Source organism: Salvelinus fontinalis, chromosome 8, assembly GCF_029448725.1.
Source record: "Salvelinus fontinalis isolate EN_2023a chromosome 8, ASM2944872v1, whole genome shotgun sequence".
NCBI classification, from domain to species: domain Eukaryota; kingdom Metazoa; phylum Chordata; class Actinopteri; order Salmoniformes; family Salmonidae; genus Salvelinus; species Salvelinus fontinalis.
In genome coordinates, this window is record NC_074672.1 from 27,234,002 (window position 1) to 27,256,684 (window position 22,683).

The 22,683-nt window shown below is 43.8% G+C and overlaps 2 protein-coding genes and 1 pseudogene across 3 annotated transcripts; 1 reads left to right on the plus strand and 2 right to left on the minus strand.

The window, feature by feature from the left end:
* The first annotated feature begins 10,921 nt into the window (after positions 1-10,921).
* On the plus strand, positions 10,922-12,190 carry LOC129860996 (platelet glycoprotein IX-like; annotated as a pseudogene).
* Positions 12,191-12,235: 45 nt separating this feature from the next.
* LOC129860995 (haloacid dehalogenase-like hydrolase domain-containing 5) lies at positions 12,236-18,173 on the minus strand. The gene is made up of 8 exons (XM_055931995.1): positions 17,580-18,173; positions 16,505-16,708; positions 16,060-16,172; positions 15,231-15,324; positions 15,103-15,136; positions 14,811-14,985; positions 14,389-14,577; positions 12,236-13,873 (listed from the first exon to the last, which is right to left on the minus strand). Exons 1-8 carry the CDS (start codon positions 17,697-17,699, stop codon positions 13,474-13,476), a joined length of 1,329 nt encoding a protein of 442 aa, XP_055787970.1. The 5' UTR covers positions 17,700-18,173; the 3' UTR covers positions 12,236-13,473.
* Positions 18,174-18,760: 587 nt separating this feature from the next.
* LOC129860997 (CCHC-type zinc finger nucleic acid binding protein-like) lies at positions 18,761-22,667 on the minus strand. Of its 2 annotated transcripts, none has more exons than XM_055931997.1 (5): positions 22,562-22,667; positions 21,194-21,316; positions 20,750-20,815; positions 20,154-20,352; positions 18,761-19,766 (listed from the first exon to the last, which is right to left on the minus strand). In XM_055931997.1, the coding sequence occupies exons 2-5, from the start codon at positions 21,312-21,314 to the stop codon at positions 19,649-19,651; spliced, it is 504 nt and encodes a 167-aa protein (XP_055787972.1). In that variant the 5' UTR covers positions 21,315-21,316; positions 22,562-22,667; the 3' UTR covers positions 18,761-19,648. The 2 variants fall into 2 exon arrangements, with proteins under 2 accessions (XP_055787972.1, XP_055787971.1); XM_055931996.1 differs by having other exon boundaries at positions 22,557-22,666.
* Positions 22,668-22,683: the final 16 nt, after the last annotated feature.

Genomic DNA, 22,683 nt, shown 5'->3' on the forward strand with positions numbered 1-22,683 from the left:
TACATGAGCAAATTTATGGCAGTTATGGAGGCTCATACCAAGGATATAATAATACCACATTGGTCCTCATTGATTAAATGTATAGCAGTACAATATTACAAACTCACTCATTAAAAGCCTACAACATTTTTGGGACTCCGTACATTCACCCAACAGAAGTGTTTTCCTCTCATCACCTGACCCAAAGCTTGCCCTGTCAGTGGTGACTTTCATACATTCTGACGCTGTTACGTATGTGCAGAGGGGATTCTGACAAGTAAAAAACAGATCCGTTACAAAATGGACAATAGTGGCTGACTTGAAGGATGTCTCCTAGAACTCTAGAACTTTTCTAGAGCTTCCAGTGCAGCACTGGACAGACCCCCTTTGGATTAATATTTGACATAGCACAGGCCTCAATGATGAGTGAAATTACAAGAGCTACCTTCTGCTTTGGCTTCACTCTAGTCTTGTTGATAATAACTTGACACTGAAAGTTAGGCCTCACTCTGGTCTTGTTGACAGTAACTTAACACTGAAATACCTTTTGGGGATCAAAGGGTATCAAAATCAATCAAGATCAATGCTACTTCTTGTGACCAATTAGATGGGTTCATGCAGGTGACTGACTGGTCTTGTATGGTGGAATCCTCACTCACTGTTCTTCAAATTGGCAGTACACACAGAATATTGCTATGGGAACAACCGAGGTATCTCAGTTTCAAGGTCTCAACTTGATTAATTAATTATGCTAAACATGCAAATATAACTTGTCTGTGCATAGCTGTATTAAAGACAGTTGTTGGGACCGCCCCAGCGGAGTTTTCTGATAGACCTGTACAGTGTGCAGAGTTTGTTGTTGTAACCTCTCCAGCCGGCTGATAATAAAGTGATTTAATTTACGATTGACGTTCCTGGTGTTGAATTTCCACCACAATCACGAAATGGATCAGTGATTCTATCTGTGGAGCATCCCAGTGAAGGTCTGCGAGGGAACACCGGTGGTGCATTCCATTCCCGTCTGACCACGTGGACCCGTCCAGACCAAGCTTTTACTGAGAGCTGCCCAGAGGAAGATAATTGATCCGCGAACCTCTGAGGGACATGTCTACTGAATTTCAGTAAGGCAATTTAAATAAATTTGTATAAAAATGTAATAAATTATAAAACCAATCAAATTGATCATAAAGATGTAGAAGAAGAGTACCACTAGTCTTAGAACAAGGCTTGAGCTAGTCTTAGGAGAGGACTAGAGTGGGGGAAGGAAAGACCCCAATGACAATTCTCTGTAGGCATTTATGTGAGAACTGTCTACGTGGTCAGAGAACCACTGGTAATAGCACGAGGTGTTAATATAGGCATTTATGAGAAGTATCTACAGTTGAGTTCGGAAGTTTACATACACTTAGAATGGAGTCATTAAAACTCGTTTTTCAACCACTCCACAAATTTCTTGTTAATCATATAGTTTTGGCAAGTCGGTTAAGATATCTACTTTGTGCATGACACAAGTCATTTTTCCAACAATTGTTTACAAACAGATTATTTCACGTATAATTTACTGTATCAAAATTCCAGTGGGTCAGAAGTTTACATACACTAAGTTGACTGTGACTTTAAACGGCTTGGAAAATTCCAGAAAATTATGTCATGGCTTTAGAAGCTTCTGATAGGCTAATTTACATAATTTGAGTCAATTGGAGGTGTACCTGTGGATGTATTTCAAGGCCTACCTTCAAACTCAGTGCATCTTTGCTTGACCTCATGGGAAAATCAAAAGAAATCAGCCAAGACCTCAGAAAAACAATTGTAGACCTCCACAAGTCTGGTTCATCCTTGGGAGCAATTTCCAAACGCCTGAAGGTACCACGTTCATCTGTACAAACAATAGTATGCAAGTATAAACACCATGGGACCACGCAGCCGTCATACCGCTCAGGAAGGAGACACGTTCTGTCTCCTAGAGATGAATGTACTTTGGTGAGAAAAGTGCAAATCAATCCCAGAACAACAGCAAAGGACCTTGTGAAGATGCTGGAGGAAACAGGTACAACAGTATCTATATCCATGGTCAAATGAAAGGCCTGAAAGGCCGCTCAGCAATGAAGAAGCCACTGCTCCAAAACCGCCATTAAAAAGCCAGACTACGGTTTGCAACTGCACATGGGGACAAAGGGCATATTTCAAGACATTGTCCTGGAGTGGGTCCTGGAGTTTACAGAGGGAGAGACTGGAGCTGCTACAACTGTGGGAAGGTATGGTACCTTTCAACACATTGCCCAGTAGGAGAAGGCCAAGGAGAGTGGCTGTCCCCACCTGCAGGCGTGCAGGTGAAAAACCCATTTGGAAGCGGATGTGAACGAAGGGGCTACCAACCATAGGATGAGGCGGAAACAGAAGAAGAAACTAATTAAGAAAACAATGATGAAGAACCAATGCACACAGTGGGAGCGTCTGGAATTCACTCTGAAGAATTATTTACTTTTCCCCTGATTGTGGAGTGGGGAGACAGCAAAGGGAGACATGGATTCCTGTACTCCTCTGTCTGCCCAGTAAATTTATTAGGAAGAGATTTGATGCGTAAAATGAATTTATCTGTTTTCTGTACAGTACAGATTGTCATTGGTATTGCGAGAAAATGTTATCTTCCCATGCCTGATGAACTGTTACTATGCTTGGCACCTGAATGATCAACATGTTGAGGGGGAGCTGAGAGAGCAGTCCTTCTCTTCCCCATTGCATGGTAACTGGGAAGTGTCTGATTACCTACATTGTACTGCTGCTGTTCCCTCGTGAGAAGAGTACCCTGAATACCAACAGAGATGGTCAAAACAAAAAGAGAAAGTTGAGAAAACCATGAAGGTGATATACATGGGAGAAGACTTCGTAGCAGCTAGAGTATTGTTGACGGATACTAAGATGAGTTTGTATGAAGTCTCTGGCTCTGTTCCCCATTGTAGCTTATCAAAAGCTCCAGGAAGACAATGTAAAGATGTGGGTATTTGTATGGAGAAAGTGATAGAATCAACTGATTGGGTGGCCTGGGAAGGGTAGCACAGTAGTCAGCTTATACAGCATTCCCCATACAGGGCTACTGCAATGACAACACCAAGAAAATAACCAATTCACATTGAAACCATGCCTGTGGTATTACAAGATAATTCACACATTGATTGGCTAAAAGATATCCCTGAAGAACTATGGGCTAAATCAAAGACCGACATTGGACACATGAAAGGAGCTGCACCAGTTGTGGTAATTCCAAAAAGCACCCACATACCTTACAAAGCTCTTTACCCTCTTAGCAAAGAAGCTGAAAAGTGTATCATTCCCATTCATAGTGCGTTAGTTGGAATAGGCGACTTGGTTCCCTCCCCAAATTTGCCTTGTAACACACCAATTTTACCAATTTTACCTGTGGGGCCTCCCAAGTGGCGCAGTGGTCTAAGGCACTGCATCGCAGGGCTAGCTGTGCCACTAGAGATTCTGGATTAGAGTCCAGGCTCTGTCGCAGCCGGCTGCGACCAGGAGACCCATTGGGCGGCGCACAATTGACCCAGCGTCGTCCGGGTTAGGGGACGGTTTGGCTGGGATATCCTTGTCCAATCGTGCACTAGCGACTCCTGTGGCGGGCTGGGCGCAGTGCACACTGACACGGTCGCCAGGTGTACGGTGTTTCCTCCGACACATTGGTGCAGCTGGCTTCCAGGTTAAGTGGGCATTGTGTCAAGAAGCAGTGCGGCTTGGTTGGGTTGGGTTTCGGAGGACGCATAGCTCTCGACCTTTGCCTCTCCCGAGTCCATACGGGAGTTGCAGCGATGAGACAAGACTGTAACTACCAATTGGATACTAACAAAATGGGGGAGAAAAAGGGGTAAAAAAACAAAAAAAACATCTGGTGATAATCGTTTTGTGCAAGACCTTAGACTAGTAAACAATGCTGTACATGCTAGAGCACCCTTGGGGCCTAACACTGTTACCATTTTATCCCAGGTGCCTCAACGTAGTTGTTGTTTTTCAGTAATTGATTTGGCTAATGCTTTATTTAGCATCTCTGTGACTGAGGAGTCACAGGACTGGTTCTCATTTATGTTTCTTGGGGCCAAATGGAAATGGGCGGTAATTCCCCAAGGTTACGTGAAATCACCTGCAATCTTTGCCCAAGAAATGTCTCAAAACCTAGAGAGTTTTGATGCTCCGGAAGGGAGTACTTTGGTTCAGTATGCTGACGATTTGTTGTTTTGCTCACAATCAGAGGAGATATGTCACCAGGAAACTAGTGCATTGTTGATTTTTCTGGCAGAAAATGGTCATGATGTTTCCCCGAGTAAAATGCAATTATGCCAGAGCTCGGGTCATGACATTACTTTTGTGGGTCGCACCCTCTCCAAAGGTAGATTAGGGGCAATTAAAGCTTTGCCTAAACCTGGTACCAAGCAGCACATAATGCCTTTGTTGGGTGTGGCTGGTTACAGTCAACTGTGGTTGAAAGACTATGCAGGGATAGTTCAACCGCTGCAGGATTGTATTTGTGGGAGAAAGATGAATGCAAGTGAAGTTGTGGTCTGGACCGATGAGGCTGAGATGGCATTGGTAAAATTGAAACAAACATTAATGTCTACCCCTTGCTTGGGTTTGCCAGACCGTAATAAACCCTTCCAGCTCTTCGCTTCAGAGACAAGTGGGTTTATGTCAGCAGTTTTGACACAGTATTATGGTGTGGGATATAGACCTGTTGGTTATTATTCTCAACGATTAGATAGTGTGATCAGGGGAATGGTTTCCTGTTTGAGATCAGTAGCTGCTGCTACTGAAGCTGTTTTGGCATGTTTGGCATTTAAACTCTGTTTTTGCACATTTGTGGCCTGCTGGAGGTCATTTTGCAGGGCTCTGGCAGTGCACCTCCTTGCACAAAGGCGGAGGTAGCGGTCCTGCTGCTGGGTTGTTGCCCTCCTACGGCCTCCTCCACGTCTCCTGATGTATTGGCCTGTCTCCTGGTAGCGCCTCCATGCTCTGGACACTACGCTGACAGACACAACAAACCTTTTTGCCACAGCTCGCATTGATGTGCCATCCTGGATGAACTGCACTACCTGAGCCACTTGTGTTGGTTGTAGACTCCGTCTCATGCTACCACTAGAGTGAGAGCACCGCCAGCATTCAAACGTGACCAAAACATCAGTCAGGAAGCATAGGAACTGAGAAGTGGTCTGTGGTCACCACCTGCAGAATCACTCCTTTTTTGGGGGTGTCTTGCTAATTGCCTATAATTTCCACCTTTTGTCTATTCCATTTGCACAACAGCATGTGAAATTTATTGTCAATCAGTGTTGCTTCCTAAGTGGACAGTTTGATTTCACAGAAGTGTGATTGACTTGGAGTTACATTGTGTTGTTTAAGTGTTCCCTTTATTTTTTTGAGCAGTGTATATGGATGAGTGTTTGCCGTGTGGCATAGGCAAGATGCAGTAGATGGTATAAAATACAGTATATAGGTATTATATGAGTAATGTAGGATATGTAAACATTATATAAAGGGGCATTATTTAAAGTGACTAATGATACATTTACAGTTGAAGTCAGAAGTTTACATACACCTAAGCCAAATACATTTAAACTCAGTTTTTCACAATTTCTGACATTTAATCCTAGTAAAAATTCCCTGTCTTAGGTCAGTTAGGATCACCAGTTTATTTTAAGAATGTGAAATGTCAGAATAATAGTAGAGAGAGTGATTTATTTCAGCTTTTATTTCTTTCATCACATTCCCAGTGTGTCAGAAGTTTACATACACTCAATTAGTATGCGGTAGCATTGCCTTTACATTGTTTAACTTGGGTCAAACGTGTCGGGTAGCCTTCCACAAGTTTCCCACAATAAGTTGGGTGAATTTTGGCCCATTCCTCCTGACAGAGCTGGTGTAACTGAGTCAGGTTTGTAGGCCTCCTTGCTTCCACACACTTTTTCAGTTCTGCCCACAAATTTTCTATAGGATGGAGGTCAGGGCTTTGTGATGGCCACTCCAATACCTTGACTTTGTTGTCCTTAAGCCATTTTGCCACAACTTTGGAAGTATGCTTGGGGTCATTGTCCATTTGGAAGACCCATTTGAGACCAAGCTTTAACTTCCTGACTGATGTCTTGAGATGTTGCTTCAATATATCCACATAATTTTCCATCCTTATGATGCCATCTATTTTGTGAAGTGCACCAGTCCCTCCTGCAGCAAAGCACCCCCACAACATGATGCTGCCACCCCCGTGCTTCACGGTTGGGATGGTGTTCTTCGGCTTGCAAGGCTCCCCCTTTTCCCTCTGAACATAACGATGGTCATTATGGCCAAACAGTTCTATTTTTGTTACATCAGACCAGAGGACATTTCTCCAAAAAGTACGATCTTCGTCCCCATGTGCAGTTGCAAACCGTAGTCTGGCTTTTTTATGGCGGTTTTGGAGCAGTGGCTTCTTCCTTACTGAGAGGCCTTTCAGGTTATGTCGATATAGGACTTGTTTTACTGTGGATATAGATACTTTTGTATCTGTTTCCTCCAGTATCTTCACAAGGTCCTTTGCTGTTGTTCTGGGATTGATTTGCACTTTTCGCACCAAAGTACATTAATCTCTAGGAGACAGAATGTGTCTCCTTCCTGAGCGGTATGACGGCTGCGTGGTCCCATGGTGTTTATACTTGCGTACTATTGTTTGTACAGATGAACGTGGTACCTTCAGGCGTTTGGAAATTGCTCACAAGGATGAACCAGACTTGTGGAGGTCTACAATTTTTCTTTCTGTGGGCTTGGCTGATTTCTTTTGATTTTCCCATGATGTCAAGCAAAGAGGCACTGAGTTTGAAGGTAGGCCTTGAAATACATCCACAGGTACACCTCCAATTGACTCAAATGATGTCAACTACCCTATCAGAAGCTTCTAAAGCCATGACATCATTTTCTGGAATTTTCCAAACTGTTTAAAGGCAGTGTCAATTTATTGTATGTAAACTTCTGACTCACTGGAATTGTGATACAGTGAATTATAAGTGAAATAATCTGTCTGTTAACAATTGTTGTAAAAATTACTTGTGTCATGCACAAAGTAGATGTCCTAACCGACTTGCCAAAACTATAATTTGTTAACAAGAAATTTGTGGAGTGGTTGAAAAACGAATTTTAATGACTCCAACCTAAGTGTATGTAAACTTCTGACTTAATTTGTATTACATCCATGTATTAAAGTGGCAAGAGATTTGAGTCTGTATGTTGGCAGCAGCCTCTCTATGTTAGTAATGGCTGTTTAACAGTCTGATGGCCTTGAGATAGAAGCTGTTTTTCAGTCTCTTTGTCCCAGTTTTGATACACCTGTACTGACCTCACCTTCTGGATGATAGCGGGGTGGACAGGCAGTGGCTCAGGTGGTTGTTGATCTTTTTGGCCTTCCTGTGACATTGGGTACTATAGGTGTCCTGGAGGGCAGGTAGTTTGCCCCCGGTGATGCGTTGTTTTTATTTTATTTCTTTTTATTTCACCTTTATTTAACCAGGTAGGCTAGTTGAGAACAAGTTCTCATTTGCAACTGCGACCTGGCCAAGATAAAGCATAGCAGTGTGAACAGACAACAACACAGAGTTACACATGGAGTAAACAATAAACAAGTCAATAACATAGTAGGGGTTAAAAAAGAAAAAAAAGAGAATCTATATACAATGTGTGCAAAAGGCATGAGGAGGTAGGCAATAAATAGGCCATAGGAGCGAATAATTACAATTTAGCAGATTAACACTGGGGTGATAAATCATCAGATGATCATGTGCAAGTAGAGATACTGGTGTGCAAAAGAGCAGAAAAGTAAATAAATAAAAACAGTATGGGGATGAGGTAGGTAAATTGGGTGGGCTATATACCGATGGACTATGTACAGCTGCAGCGATCGGTTAGCTGCTCAGATAGCAGATGTTTAAAGTTGTTGAGGGAGATAAAAGTCTCCAACTTCAGAGATTTTTGCAATTCGTTCCAGTCGCAGGCAGCAGAGAACTGGAAGGAAAGGCGGCCAAATGAGGTTTTGGCTTTAGGGATGATCAGTGAGATACACCTGCTGGAGCGCGTGCTACGGGTGAGTGTTGCCATCGTGACCAGTGAACTGAGAGAAGGCAGCGCTTTACCTAGCATAGCCTTGTAGATTACCTGGAGCCAGTGGGTCTGACGACGAACATGTAGCGAGGGCCAGCCGACTAGAGCATACAGGTCGCAGTGGTGGGTGGTATAAGGTGCTTTAGTAACAAAACGGATGGCACTGTGATAAACTGCATCCAGTTTGCTGAGTAGAGTATTGGAAGCTATTTTGTAGATGACATCGCCAAAGTCGAGGATCGGTAGGATAGTCAGTTTTACTAGGGTAAGTTTGGCGGCGTGAGTGAAGGAGGCTTTGTTGCGAAATAGAAAGCCGACTCTAGATTTGATTTTGGATTGGAGATGTTTGATATGAGTCTGGAAGGAGAGTTTGCAGTCTAGCCAGACACCTAGGTACTTATAGATGTCCACATTTTCTAGGTCGGAACCATCCAGGGTGGTGATGCTAGTCGGGCGTGCGGGTGCAGGAAGCGACCGGTTGAAAAGCATGCATTTGGTTTTACTAGCGTTTAAGAGCAGTTGGAGGCCACGGAAGGAGTGTTGTATGGCATTGAAGCTCGTTTGGAGGTTAGATAGCACAGTGTCCAAGGAAGGGCCAGAAGTATACAGAATGGTGTCGTCTGCGTAGAGGTGGATCAGGGAATCGCCCGCAGCAAGAGCAACATCATTGATATATACAGAGAAAAGAGTCGGCCCGAGAATTGAACCCTGTGGTACCCCCATAGAGACTGCCAGAGGACCGGACAACATGCCCTCCGATTTGACACACTGAACTCTGTCTGCGAAGTAGTTGGTGAACCAGGCAAGGCAGTCATTAGAAAAACCGAGGCTACTGAGTCTGCCGATAAGAATATGGTGATTGACAGAGTCGAAAGCCTTGGCCAGGTCGATGAAGACGGCTGCACAGTACTGTCTTTTATCGATGGCGGTTATGATATTGTTTAGTACCTTGAGCGTGGCTGAGGTGCACCCGTGACCGGCTCGGAAACCGGATTGCACAGCGGAGAAGATACGGTGGGATTCGAGATGGTCAGTGATCTGTTTGTTGACTTGGCTTTCGAAGACCTTAGATAGGCAGGGCAGGATGGATATAGGTCTGTAACAGTTTGGGTCCAGGGTGTCTCCCCCTTTGAAGAGGGGAATGACCGCGGCAGCTTTCCAATCCTTGGGGATCTCAGATGATACGAAGGAAAGGTTGAACAGGCTGGTAATAGGGGTTGCGACAATGGCGGCGGAGAGTTTCAGAAATAGAGGGTCCAGATTGTCAAGCCCAGCTGATTTGTATGGGTCCAGGTTTTCCAGCTCTTTCAGAACATCTGCTATCTGGATTTGGGTAAAGGAGAAGCTGGGGAGGCTTGGGCGAGTAGAAGCGGGGGGGGGGCGGAGCTGTTGGCCAACGTTGGAGTAGCCAGGAGGAAGGCATGGCCAGCCGTTGAGAAATGCTTGTTGAAGTCTTCGATTATCACGGATTTATCGGTGGTGACCGTGTTACCTAGCCTCAGTGCAGTGGGCAGCTGGGAGGAGGTGCTCTTGTTCTCCATGGACTTTACAGTGTCCCAGAACTTTTTGGAGTTAGAGCTACAGGATGCAAATTTCTGCTTGAAAAAGCTGGCCTTTGCTTTCCTGACTGACTGAGTGTATTGGTTCCTGACTTCCCTGAACAGTTGCATATCGCGGGGACTATTCGATGCTATTGCAGTTCGCCACAGGATGTTTTTGTGCTGGTCGAGGGCAGTCAGGTCTGGAGTGAACCAAGGGCTATATCTGTTTTTAGTTCTGCATTTTTTGAACGGAGCATGCTTGTCTAAGATGGTGAGGAAGTTACTTTTAAAGAATGACCAGGCATCCTCAACTGACGGGATGAGGTCAATATCCTTCCAGGATACCCGGGCCAGGTCGATTAGAAAGGCCTGCTCGCAGAAGTGTTTTAGGGAGCGTTTGACAGTGATGAGGGGTGGTCGTTTGACCGTGCACCCGTAGCGGATACAGGCAATGAGGCAGTGATCGCTGAGATCCTGATTGAAGACAGCAGAGGTGTATTTGGAGGGCAAGTTGGTCCGGATAATGTCTATTAGGGTGCCCATGTTTACGGATTGCGACGCACAATTGGCCTAGCGTCGTCCGGGTTAGGGAGGGTTTGGCCGGTAGGCATATCCTTGTCTCATCGCGCTCCAGCGACTCCTGTGTCGGGCCGGGCGCAGTGCGCGCTAACCGAGGGGGTGTGCACCGTGTTTCCTCCGACACATTTGTGCGGCTGGCTTCCGGGTTGGAGGCGCGCTGTGTTAAGAAGCAGTGCGGCTTGGTTGGGTCGTGCTTCGGAGGACGCATAGTGAGGTTGGGCACTGATGCTGGGCGATTAGGCTTGGCTCCCAGTCGGCGTTCTAATTCATCCCAAAGGTGTTCGATGGGGTTGAGGTCAGGGCTCTGTGCGGGCCAGTCAAGTCGGTCTTCCACACCGATCTCGACAAACCATTTCTGTATGGACCTCGCTTTGTGCACAGAAGCATTGTAATGCTGAAACAGGAAAGGGTCTTCCACAAACTGTAGCCACAAAGTTGGAAGCACAGAATCATCTTCAATGTCATTGTATGCTGTAGCGTTAAGATTTCCCTTTTACTGGAACTAAGGGCCTAGCCCGAACCATGGAAAACAGTCCCAGACCATTATTTCTCCTCCACCAAACTTTACAGTTGGCACTATGCATTCGGGAAGGTTCGTAATACCCAACTTTGTACGTCAGACTGCCAAATGATGAAGCTTGATTCATCACTCCAAAGAACGTGTTTCTACTGCTCCAGAGTCCACTGGTGGCGAGCTTTACACCACTCCAGCCAACACTTGGCATTGTGCATGGTGACCTTAGGCTTGTGTGTAGCTGCTCAGCCATGAAAACCTATTTCATGAAGCTCCCGACGAACAGTTCTTGTGCTGACGTTGCTTCCAGAGGCCGTTTTGTTTGTATAGTGTATGTATACATCAGATATGGTATGTTTTTCTTCCTGTAGGATGCTCTTTGGTTCAGGGCTAGCCATCCTCCTCCTCCTGGCCACATCCAGTGCACAGACCAGCCCACAACGCTGCCAGTGTTCAGCCCTACACCCTGCAGGACTACAGATCAACTGCAGCTCCCTGAGCCTCAGGGAAGTCCCACCTCTCTCCCCAGACACCACGAGCTCCACCTCCAGAACAACCAGCTGTCCACAGTACCTCCAGGGCACTTCGACAGGCTGCAAGGCCTGAGAAGGGTCACCCTGCATGGGAACCCTTTCCACTGTAACTGTGAAATCCAGTACCTAAGTACCTGGCTGAAGAGGAACGGGGCTGTCGTGTCTGGTGGGGTGCCCACCTGTGCCAGCCCAAGTAGTGTGGCACACACAGCAATCACTGTGCTCAGTGATGCCTACTTTTCCTCCTGTGCCCAGCAGAGGTGTGCAAGGGAGGTGTATGATACCCTGGTGGGAGTGATGTTGTGTGGGCTCATCGGCCTCCTGCTGTGGGGCCTGAGGCTGGCGAAGAACTCCACCTTCACTCTGGACATGGATCAGAGACACGCATGGTTTGAGGCTGACTCTCTGAAGTCGCTGAAGCCCAAACACAGGAGGACACTCCAGAGGCTCTCTGTCTGAGGAATGTGAGAACTCTGCCTCTCTCACCGGGCGATGCGAGCATGGGCGAGGGAGCGTGACCAAAGTTAGGGAAGGCTGAACTTTATGCAAATACTCTGTGACATCGTGCCATTTTTGACCAATCAAAGCTCACTATAGCTTCCAGCCCCTACTGGATTGGCTGTTGATACCTAGCACTACATGAGGGTGAAGCTTTTTTATTTATTTTACCTTTAACTAGGCAAGTCGGTTAAGAACAGATTCTTATATACAATGACGGCCTACACCGGCCAATTGTGCGCCGTCCTATGGGACTTCCAATCACGTCCGGTTGTGATACAGCCTGGATTCGAACCAGGCTGTCTGTAGTGACGCCTCAAGCACTGAGATGCAGTGCCTTAGACAGATTCGGGAGACATTTAGGTGTTGTACAATTTGCAAATATTGTTTAACACCAGATAAGTGAGAATATTTATTTCTGAAACTGAAGATGTGTGCATGAGGACAGTAAGAAGAAAACCGGTAGGATATATGGCAAGAAGATAAGCATGTTTTATTTTCTATGGAGTCGTTTGTTTTCATGTAAACAAAGCCATGCTGTATCATCAGCACTGAAGAACAGGTAGCCAGCTTTTTTCTTTCGTTTTTTTAAGGCTACGCTATTTTCATTCATACAAGCAATATTGACAACATCTTATAAAATATGTAACCCATCAACTGAAATGCATGGTTAATACACCTATGATAAAATAGCTTCTCTGATATTCCTATATAAATATAAGTGGCTAGATACAGTCTCTGCATCTGTGGTCAAAGTTCTAACGCGTAATACGACAAATGGTACATTTACAACAAAGGACAGGTTTAGTAGCTCGGCAAGATATGGTGACATTAAATGAGAATGAATCGTTTTGTTCTGTGCAAATACAGGTTACATGGTTTACATTGCTCCAAATAATGTAGACAGCACAGTTGAAGGACGGCATTGCACCCTAAATATCAAATAGGTATTCTTACAGTACAGGGCCCGGTTTCCCAAAAGCATCTTAAGGCAAAATTAATATTAGAACCATCTACCATCTATGGTTCTAACGATGAAATTGCCTTAATATGCTTTTGGGAAACCGGGCCAAGTACAGTATAATGCATTAAATCTATCTTATGAAATGCATGCATAGATGTAACAGACAAAACGTATGGTAGACAGTAATATGGTCAGTTTGACAAGGAATTGAAAACATATGAATTCATTATAACATTTGGAACTTATTATAGTCATTAAGATACATAAGAACAATTAAATCAAATTCACAATTTTAAAGATGGTATTAATCTTTGTACATAATCACAACTAAGAAAATACTTATTTATAATACTATTAAATAAGGCTTGCATTAAAATCAATTGCCATTACTTAAAAGCGGGTAATTGTGCAGAACTTAAATCGTTTTAAGCCCACTATAGAACAATACAACAGAATGAATAAGAGTTCAATCTCACTACAGTACTTTACCTATTAAGTTCCTTCAATACCCTGCCAAGTTGTAAACACTGTCCAACGTAACTCAGTAAGTGGTATTTCCCAGTTAAGGACTAAGGGAATCTGATCAGTTGGTTGGGTCTGCTCTGTATCAATTTTTAGGAACCCCCTCCTTTTTAACCCAGAACCATAGAATTTGAATATAATCAATTCTAATTCTATGGCCGGCACAGGCAAACCTGAGACCTCTACTAAGGAGGTCTCCATGACGACACCAACCTGAAAACATTACTGAGGCACAAACTTCTCCTGCTCAAAGATGAGCTCCACGGCGTCAGCCACGTCCTGCACGATGTGCCCGGGCTCTACCAACGCCGGGTCAAAGCGGAAGTCGCGATGCCCGTGAAACACAGTCTCCTTGATGCACTTGTTGGCATAAGTGGGCACCTCCGTGTGGGGGTTGTACACCCCAGTGCACACCAGGATGGACTTGCAGGAGGTGGCGGAGGGGGGTGCCAGCTCGCTCTCCCAGGTGTTCTCTACGTGGTCGTTGTCCTGGGGAAGGGCTGCACTAGAGCCCGTGCCAGTGGCCATATTGGCGACAGCTTTGGAGTTCTTCCTCCTGTTCCTCTCCTCCAGGTAACAACTGTAGAGGTTGGCCCCATAGATGTCAGTCATCAGGTTATCCCTGAGGGAGTAGAGAGGCAAAGGAAAGGAAATCAAGGAGAGGAATCAGGTAGTACAGAAATTACATCCCACATCATGGACATCAGCACATCCAGGTGCAGAATCTTAATTTGACCAGTATTGTCGCATCAATATAATCCTGTAACAAGATTTGAACATTCACATTTTTCCACCAATGTAATGTTTGATCTGTGGTTAGGCTATAATTAGGCTATATGAAAAGTGCTATACTGTTAATATAACTGTAGTGCGGGTTTCAGCGAATGTATGTAAATCTCAAAGCTCATCTGCAGGAAAATTCTCAGCCACAACAGTGATCAAATTAAGAGCCCACACTTATAACAACTACTCTAGCTTCAAGATGAACTCTAGCTGTGCTTTGAATCCCCAAACAACAAACAAGTAATTATAATGATATGTTATCATTTTGCGATTACCCATTTTCTTCTATTTTTTTTCACGTAAAATAAATTGCCACCATTTTTGCTGTCAACAGTGAGATGACAGGGGTCTTACCCAATAGCATAGAGGGAGGTGATGGGCTGTGTCCAGTTTCTCTCCACAGCCTGGCCTCTGATGAGGTACTCAGCAAAGTGGTAGGTCAGTTCACTGGGCTTTCCCATCAGAGCTTTGTACTTCACCTCTTTACCCGTTATCTTCTTGTAGATGTTCTCCAAGCACACCAGGAATGTTCCATGACCAAAGCTGGAGTTGAGATCATATAAAGAAGCAAACATGTAATGAAAACATGATCAATTAAACTAATCAAGCTCATTGAACCGTTTTCTTAAAGGCCAGACTTCAATGAGCTTAGTCCCATTTTGCATCCAGGACATTAATAGATTCTATGGTGAAAAAAAACAAATGTCTTTCTTCCTATTCATATCTGCCTTCCTTTTCACCACATTTCAATAACAGCTCTGATTCACTGTGGTTACCGTGGAGACTGGGCCTCAGCCATCCACATGAGATCCATGTTGCAGGCCAGCAGGGGGAGGTGGGGAAGCTTTTGGGTCTGGTGGGCTCCGCTCAGGTTCCCATTGGTCAGCAGGATATCAATTATCAGCTGGAGGTTGGTCTCCCATCGGATGGGCTCCCCAAACAGAATAACAGCTGGACCGGGAAGAGAAAAGAAGTGGAATATGATGGATATGATATACAATTGCGATTACGGTGACAGTTCAACAACAAGATCAATCAGAAGGAGAGAATCCATTTACAAGCCCTCACCTTCTACTGTGGGAAGGTTGGCAATAGGACTGGACTGAAAAGAAAATAAGAAATGGAAGGTGCTTAGGAAAGCCTCTGAAATATAGCCTGTCTATGGATCTTGATGTATACATCGGCTCGAGTCTCACCGGCAGTTTGGGCCGTCTGTTGTGGTCTACCATGTCCAGCAGAGGAAAGGATTCTCTCAACATGTCGATACTGACCACATTCTGGAAGCCCAAGCTTATAATTTTAAGGATTACACCACCAATGTATAGCATGGTCATTATAATCTGTCACTCCCTGATCTGTTTAACCTGTCCTTGTGCTTATCTCCACCCCCCCTCCAGGTGTCGCCCATCTCCCCCACTTATCCCCTGGGTATTTATACCTATGTTTTCTGTCTGTCTGTGCCAGTTTGTCTTGTTTGTTCAAGTCAACCAGTGTTTTCTCAGCTCCTGTTTTTTCCCAGTCTCTCTTTTTCCTCGTCCTCCTGGTTTTGACCCTTGCCTGTCCTGACTCTGAGCCCGCCTGCCCCTGACTGCCGTCCTGTACCTTTGCCGCTACTCTTGATTATCGACCCCTGCCTGCCTTGACCTGTCGTTTGCCTGCCCCTGTTGTTGCAATAAACATTGTAACTTCAACACAGTCTGCACTTGGGTCTGATATACCTGATATAATCAGCTTGTTAATTAATTTCTCTGTAATTTTTATTTTTTAATTACCTAGGCAAGTCAGTTAAGAACACATTCTAATTTACAATGACGTTCTAGGAACAGTGGGTTAACTGCCTTGTTCAGGGGCAGAACGACAGATTTTTACCTTGTCAGCTTGGGGATTCGATCTAGCAACCTTTCGGTTACTGGTCCAAAGCTCTAACCACTAGGCTACCTGCCACCCTGATATTCTCTTATCAAGCTAAGTCAAGTAGATGCTTTGATAATGTTTGATAATACATATTGTATTTCAAAAGGATACTTTTTGGCAATATCCAGGACGGGCCCTTGTCCTGACACCAGAACACACTTGTCATGGTATTTCTTGAACATCCTCAGTGGACTGTGTGACATCATCACCTGGTCCATGGTGATCTGGTAACAAAAACACCGGTCAGATAGGCTGAGCCAGACCTACAGCAAGCAATATCTTCAAGAGGACCTAATTGGTTTGATTTTCTGTGCAACGAGACACACATACAGTTGAATTTTATGTCAAAAGGCTGTGTATAATGCATGTCATTGTCTACCTCTGCTGGTCCTAATATTTATCCATCATATTGCTGAGAACTCGTTTAAAGTCAAAAGACAATGCACTACATTAACATGTACAGCATGAGTGGCTAACTGCCCACACAGGGCCTTGAATTAAATTATGTCTTAATCATTACAGATTGTGTGGCAGAAGAGAGCTGTGAGACACTTACAGGCACTCCCAGGATGTGCGAGAGCTGGTCTGCTTTCATCTGCCGCATACAATTCCCTGCGTTGGTGACAAAAACAACTGGTACCACAAATTGTCCCTGAGAGTTGACCAGTTTTTGGAAGGCCTTTTTTGCAGCAGGGATGGGTATCTTTCCCCGGACAAGCACGCCATCGATGTCAAACAGCAGGCCAAAGCATGGCTGTGGCTGGGATAGGAAGAGAGAATGATTCATATGCCACATTCTAGATCGCTACATGATGACATAAAACTGTAATGTTGACATCATGCATCATTAGAAATATTCCACTCAACAATATAAGACCCATCCCCAAAGCATGGGTCTGAGTTGACACACAAGACAGGATGCAGGACCATGTGTGTGGTTCTGTTTTAAATATGAATCTAGACTAGTAATGATTTAGTTTCTGTATGTTACAACACACAACTATTTCCAGGGTGTTGCTCAACAGTCTTAGCCTCATACGACCATCCTGAAGTCCCGTAAGTTTACAATCTGTTTTGTTATTGGTGTGGATCAGGCTACAACAGTCTAGCCTCTAGGTATATGTGGAAGGAAATGTGAATTGTGGAGGCAGCTCACATAAAGAGAAAATAAACATAATATGTGATGTGAGGGTAGAAATTCATAGGCCCTGTGATTATTGGGACTTTCCTCTTATCAAAGCCACTTTACTGACAGGCCCAATATGCCATTTGGATACATATGCACCTCTGAGGCCTATTATTTAGAGAAAAAAAAACATGATGTATTCAATTCATTGTAGCCAACATCACAGAAGGAGCTAATGATATGGGATTGTGATGGAACTGCAATCTCTTTTCCTACACTCATCTTGAGCGATAACATTCGGGGACACAAAAATGTGCCTGTTTGGATTTTGAAAACGGATGGGGAAAAAAACTAACATTTGAGGACACAAAGCCCCCATCCCCCAAAATACCAGTGCAATGCTACATTCGTTGGTATTCCTATTACAATGAAACATTGGCTACAATGTATCAGCTGACAATGCAGAATTAATTTGGAAGCAACAGCTTTGCAGTTCGAATCGTACCTTGCTAACAGACACGGTTCCGCTAAACCCGCACTCAGAACCGGGAAATCCAGCTCTTCGCCTGACTTGTCGGTTACACAGGGCGTTCAGAGCTCGGTAAAAAGGCAGGAGTCCCCTCATCTCCGCCTACTTTCACCGGTGACCGAAAAATAATGAAGCCCCAAATAAAAAAGCCGGTTTGGGCTGAGCTGGCTGTTCGGCTGGGCTTGTTTTCTTCCGATTTTACTCAATAATTGTTTTCTATGCACGGCGAAATGACATGAGGACTTCCTTTTAGTGCTTCAATACAACTGGGAACACGGAAAAAGAGGTCAAATCATGACGTCAATGGTGTTCAGGTCGGAGCTCTAGTAAGATGCTCGCATTTCCGACCTTCCAAATTCAGAGTTGGATTACCGTTCGAAACGATTATTTCCAGTCGGTGCTCGTTTTCACCCCGCGATGTCAAAGTTGTCTAGACCGCACAGAAGTCGGAGATTTCCGAGTTGTTTTTAACGTGGCATTATATTACGCACTGTTGAAAATCGTAAACAGCGGCAGAACTAGACTGCGGCCCCAGCTGCCATTTTGAACATCAGGTGGAGCAATAGAAATGCAGGGGAAAACAGCAGCAAGGATACTGGCCATTTTAGAAGTATAGATTGAGGAATTTTGTCTACTGCACCGCACCAAAGTAATACAAGTGTATTAATTGACTTAATCCATATGTTTTCAATTGATTTATTTTTATTTTCTGAGACCAAATAAGGGCCAAACCGACTGCAAAATCGACAACCGGAGAGCTGAAGCACAAGTGGGTCTTTATATATAGGTTGGCTAAATTTACACTGCAAGTGCCACCCAAGGGTAATTTGACATGGAAATCTGAGCTATGGGTTAGATGACAGGAGGATTCCCTATGGAGTTTGCCACAACCTGTTCTATATTCTCTCTGGGAAGAAAAGCCTGCCTAGTCCTGTACTATAACTGCTGACAATGTGGGGCCACCCACAATCAATGAGTTTGTCAATTTGTAAAGAAAATGTTACATGACACATTTCTAGGGCAGGGTTGTTTAAGTTGTTCAACATAAAAGAACTCAGAACTGCTGACCAAAACATAATATATACACAACTACATTCAAGAAAGCAATACAAGACCTAGAAGAAATAAGCATTGAAATAAACGCAATCACAAGAATCTTCCTCCCCGTGCTCCTCCCGCTTTATTGATAGTTTAAAATTACATTTCTATGTTCTACGACTTCAGATGCGTTTTCCTTCCGACTTAAAAACTGAGTACAAGCAAAATTGATTTTTACAGTAGTCTAAGTGATATTGTACAAAAATAACATTTGATTTCTGTGAAAACATTCTCCATTCCGAAATAACTGCTAATTCTGATGATCTGACAACTGTTTTTGTTGCTAATTGTTCCTCCAAGGCAAAAGTTTCCAAAATCATTTTTTGGGGAAACGTCTACTATGGTCTATTTACTGATACTCCTTTAAATTGTAAACAGATTTCTTTTTATAAAAGAACAGAAGATTCTTTAAATTCTTCCAAAATGTAATGGCATTTATCGATATAACATGCAGTTTGTTATCGCCCGGCACTTAGCTGCTTGTAGGGCCCAGATGCAAACAGCTCATATGTTGTGAACTGTTTCCCATGTCATACTCTCTTGGCCAACTCATGTTATCCCACTAAAACAAACCAAAAATAACCATACATGGAAGTTCAGGTTTATTTTACTCCCTTCTTACTGAGACTCGCTTTCCACAAGCCCAGAGGTCCTCTCTATCCCATATATTTAGTCCCATTCATCTCTGTTCACCAGTGGCTTGGAAAGGGGGATTCTTTAACAAAGCATTATACATAACACCGCTACCAAACTAAACAAACATTTTTTGTATTGAATGCAGAAAGATTTTTTTCCCCACCCCTTTCTTCATATTACATGTTGAGAGGCTCACTGGCCCGGGACTAGCCTCTGTCAGCCAACCTTTGGCCAGTGAAGAGGATTCAGAGAAAAATAATACAACCAACCATCAATCAGAAAAAAATAGGAGGGGCAACAAAGGGCACTGATTATGCGGTGGCTTCGATGGTGCACTCTTTCGCCAGGTGGCCAGTGTTGCCGCATTTGTAGCAGTTCACCTCACTGGCTTTGCTGCACTGCACAGCAACATGGCCAATCTCACCACACCTAGAGAGAGGAGAGAAAAAATTAGGATTTCAGTTGACCAAGCGTAAGAGTTATCATTTACATGGTTTTGGCGGAGACGGGAACTAATCTGGAAACAAAAAGCGGAAGGACCGTATACAAAGCACAAACATACATATATCTTGATACACTGCATAACTACTTGAAAGCTTTTAAGACTACAGTAAACCCATTTATGTCCCCAAAAGAAGGGGGTACCAGAGGCTGCATGTCACCCTCGAGAAGACTTGTCGAAACACGTTGTGCGTATGTGCTTTCAGCAGTTGTTAGTCAAGTTCTCTGTACATGGAAACATGCAAGTACGAGTCGTTACCATGTGTATTTATTAAACATTTTTACAAAAAATATTCTTACTAAGTGGCCACTCACCTGTAACATTTGACTTTATCGCAAAGTTTCTGGATGTGACCAAAGCCACCGCAGGAATAGCACTTCTGCTCGTTGGCATGGTCACAGTCACGGGCCACGTGGCCAGCCTTGCCACAGCTGTAGCAGCACTGCTCCCTCTCCTTTTTGGGCTCCTTGCAGTCCCGGGAAATATGGCCACTCCTGTGGCAGTTGTAGCAGGCTGAGGAGAAAGAAAAAAGGTACACAATTTTTTCCTTCAAATTAACATGTAATATGTAATTTTGTCAGAACTACTTCAAAGCAATTAGCAATGGAATTGCTATCAATAATTAATACATATCTTTCAACATACCATTATTCAATCAAGAATTTGTTTTATACAATGTTTATAACATGTAATAAACATTCTGAAATATCATGTGTCCCCAGATCCTGAATAACAGTAGGACCTAGTACATAGTGACAGTCACAAGAAGGCTGCAACTATTGCTCACTGTAAAGCTGAACAAGTCCACATTGGAACGACAAGCTTAACATTCAGAAAACTGGGAGTTGGGTTTAAATAAAACCATTGGCATGTACTTAGCATTCAATTAAGGAAAGAAAAGTATTCTCACCATCCTCAGTCTGTTCACAGTCCCTGGCAATGTGACCCTGCTCTCCACAGCGATAGCAGAACAGATCTAGAAGAAGAAAGGTGACCGAGGTTTACTTTATACTCACCCGTGAAGAAAATACCGGCAACCCTAACTCCGAGGAGGAACATGTATCGTTCTGCTGCCATGTCAGCTAAGTTGACATTGAACTATGCGATTGTGAAGTAAACCAACAGAATCACGTAACAGATTGTGACTAAGACAACCATGCTTTGTCATTTTGATATCCCCGTGGTAACAAAGTGATAGGACTATGTGAAAACCCTGAAAGCAACCAACAGTGAGGTTATTCCCCATAGGAGAAGGCCTTTGTGCTCAGCAAACTTAAGGCCGCTGCTGATAATCGTTCATACATCTCTGCTTGGTGTAGAATGTGTGAGGTGTCCCAAAAACCAAGAAAAGTACCCTTTCCTCTTCCTCTGCCCCTGCCGCGGCCACGCCCCCCACTTCCAGCTTCAGGACAGTTCTTGATCCAATGCCCAGGACGGCCACATCGAAAGCACTCACTGCTGCTGCTCATCTCCATATCTGCAAAGAAAACAGAAAATACTTAACTAAAACCACATTTTTGGCAAGTCACTTACAAAGGGCCAGGAATTCTAAGGGTATGGTAAATGATACATTCAACAGTGGAGTGAGTCAAAGGTACGATTGGCCAATAAAAGTTGGGCCAATCCATGGCTTGTTCCGACCCAATCAAGTGACTGACCAACTCAATCAACCACGTGCTGTTAGCTTGATTATCAGTTTTGTTTTTACTTTGTCAACTAACGTGAATTAAACAAATGCATGTCACTGGATGGAGGTTAAACGTTGGGTGGTAAAATACAATTCCCGCCTGTGCATGACAATACAGAAACGTAGTTTAACGTCATCACAATTTTGAGGCTGAAATGACTTGGAAACAACGTTGATTCAACCTGTTTATGCCCAGTGGATGGGATCAAGTTAGCTCGTGGCTACTATTCTAAAAGGTCAAATAATGATCCATATGCCACCTGAAATAAGCTACATTTCGTGGTGGTTTGGTCATGTCTGCTTGAGCAAGCTGACATGCGGGCATAAACTATGAAAGGGCCTAACACGTTACCCTGCAACGCTAGCGTAGATAGCTAGCCAACGTCGGTAGCTAATGAAACACATGTCACGTCTGGCCAATTGATTAACGTTAGCAATGCTAGCTACCTAGCAAACACAAACCTGGTTAACTGCAAAATATGGCTTATTCTCCATGACAATTTGATCTACTGAGGTACTTTCTATACAGATCCATTAAAATTGTAGTTCTCCTCGGTAAAAACATGACCAGTGCATGAGGCTTTTTGGCCTTGTCACGTTGAGATTGCAGCAGTTTCTAGCTGTAGCAAAATGCAAACACCACCTCTTGAATGTGGCATTGCTAGGCCGCGCAGCAGCCATTCAACGTTCTAAAAATTGCAGTTATCAAGCACATTCACAAATACTTCGTTTCAATAGTATATTGCTAGACACATTAATCGGCCATATTTTAATGAGGAAAAATTATAATTTAATAGGGCTAATTTCCCGCGCATAACGACAAAGTCGAAGTAGCAGTTAGGCCACCGACCCAATAACGTTAGAAAAGGCTAATGCTACCCGTTAGCTAACATCAGCGAGCCATTATCGCCATGAAAACACATTATTTCGGATATTTATTTTATGGTGCCTCTAAGTTTGATACTTTAACTAAGATCGAACATATTACAAATACTCCGATCTTTTCTAATTAAATGTTTTTATTACTCACCTTACCTAGCTACGAGATTCTCTGCTGTTTACGCCTCCTCTCTCCGTTGCGCCACATGCGGTGTGAACACGAGTTTCTAGTGATCATTCACACTATCCAGTCAAAGCTAACGCAGCACTTGGGCATG

What these genes read in the sequence shown, in the direction of transcription:
- LOC129860995 (XM_055931995.1), bottom strand. Translation starts at nt 17,699, where the DNA reads ATGAGGGGACTCCTGCCTTTTTACCGAGCTCTGAACGCCCTGTGTAAC. An exon ending in GCTGAGGCCCAGTCTCCACG is followed by an intron (nt 14,578 to 14,810) that starts GTAACCACAGTG and finishes TCTCAACTCCAG; the next exon opens with CTTTGGTCATGGAACATTCC. An exon ending in ACCTCCCTCTATGCTATTGG is followed by an intron (nt 13,874 to 14,388) that starts GTAAGACCCCTG and finishes CTACTCCCTCAG; the next exon opens with GGATAACCTGATGACTGACA.
- LOC129860997 (XM_055931997.1), bottom strand. Translation starts at nt 21,314, where the DNA reads ATGGAGATGAGCAGCAGCAGTGAGTGCTTTCGATGTGGCCGTCCTGGG. An exon ending in GGGCAGAGGAAGAGGAAAGG is followed by an intron (nt 20,816 to 21,193) that starts GTACTTTTCTTG and finishes TTCTTCTTCTAG; the next exon opens with ATCTGTTCTGCTATCGCTGT. An exon ending in CTGTGAACAGACTGAGGATG is followed by an intron (nt 20,353 to 20,749) that starts GTGAGAATACTT and finishes CTTTCTCCTCAG; the next exon opens with CCTGCTACAACTGCCACAGG.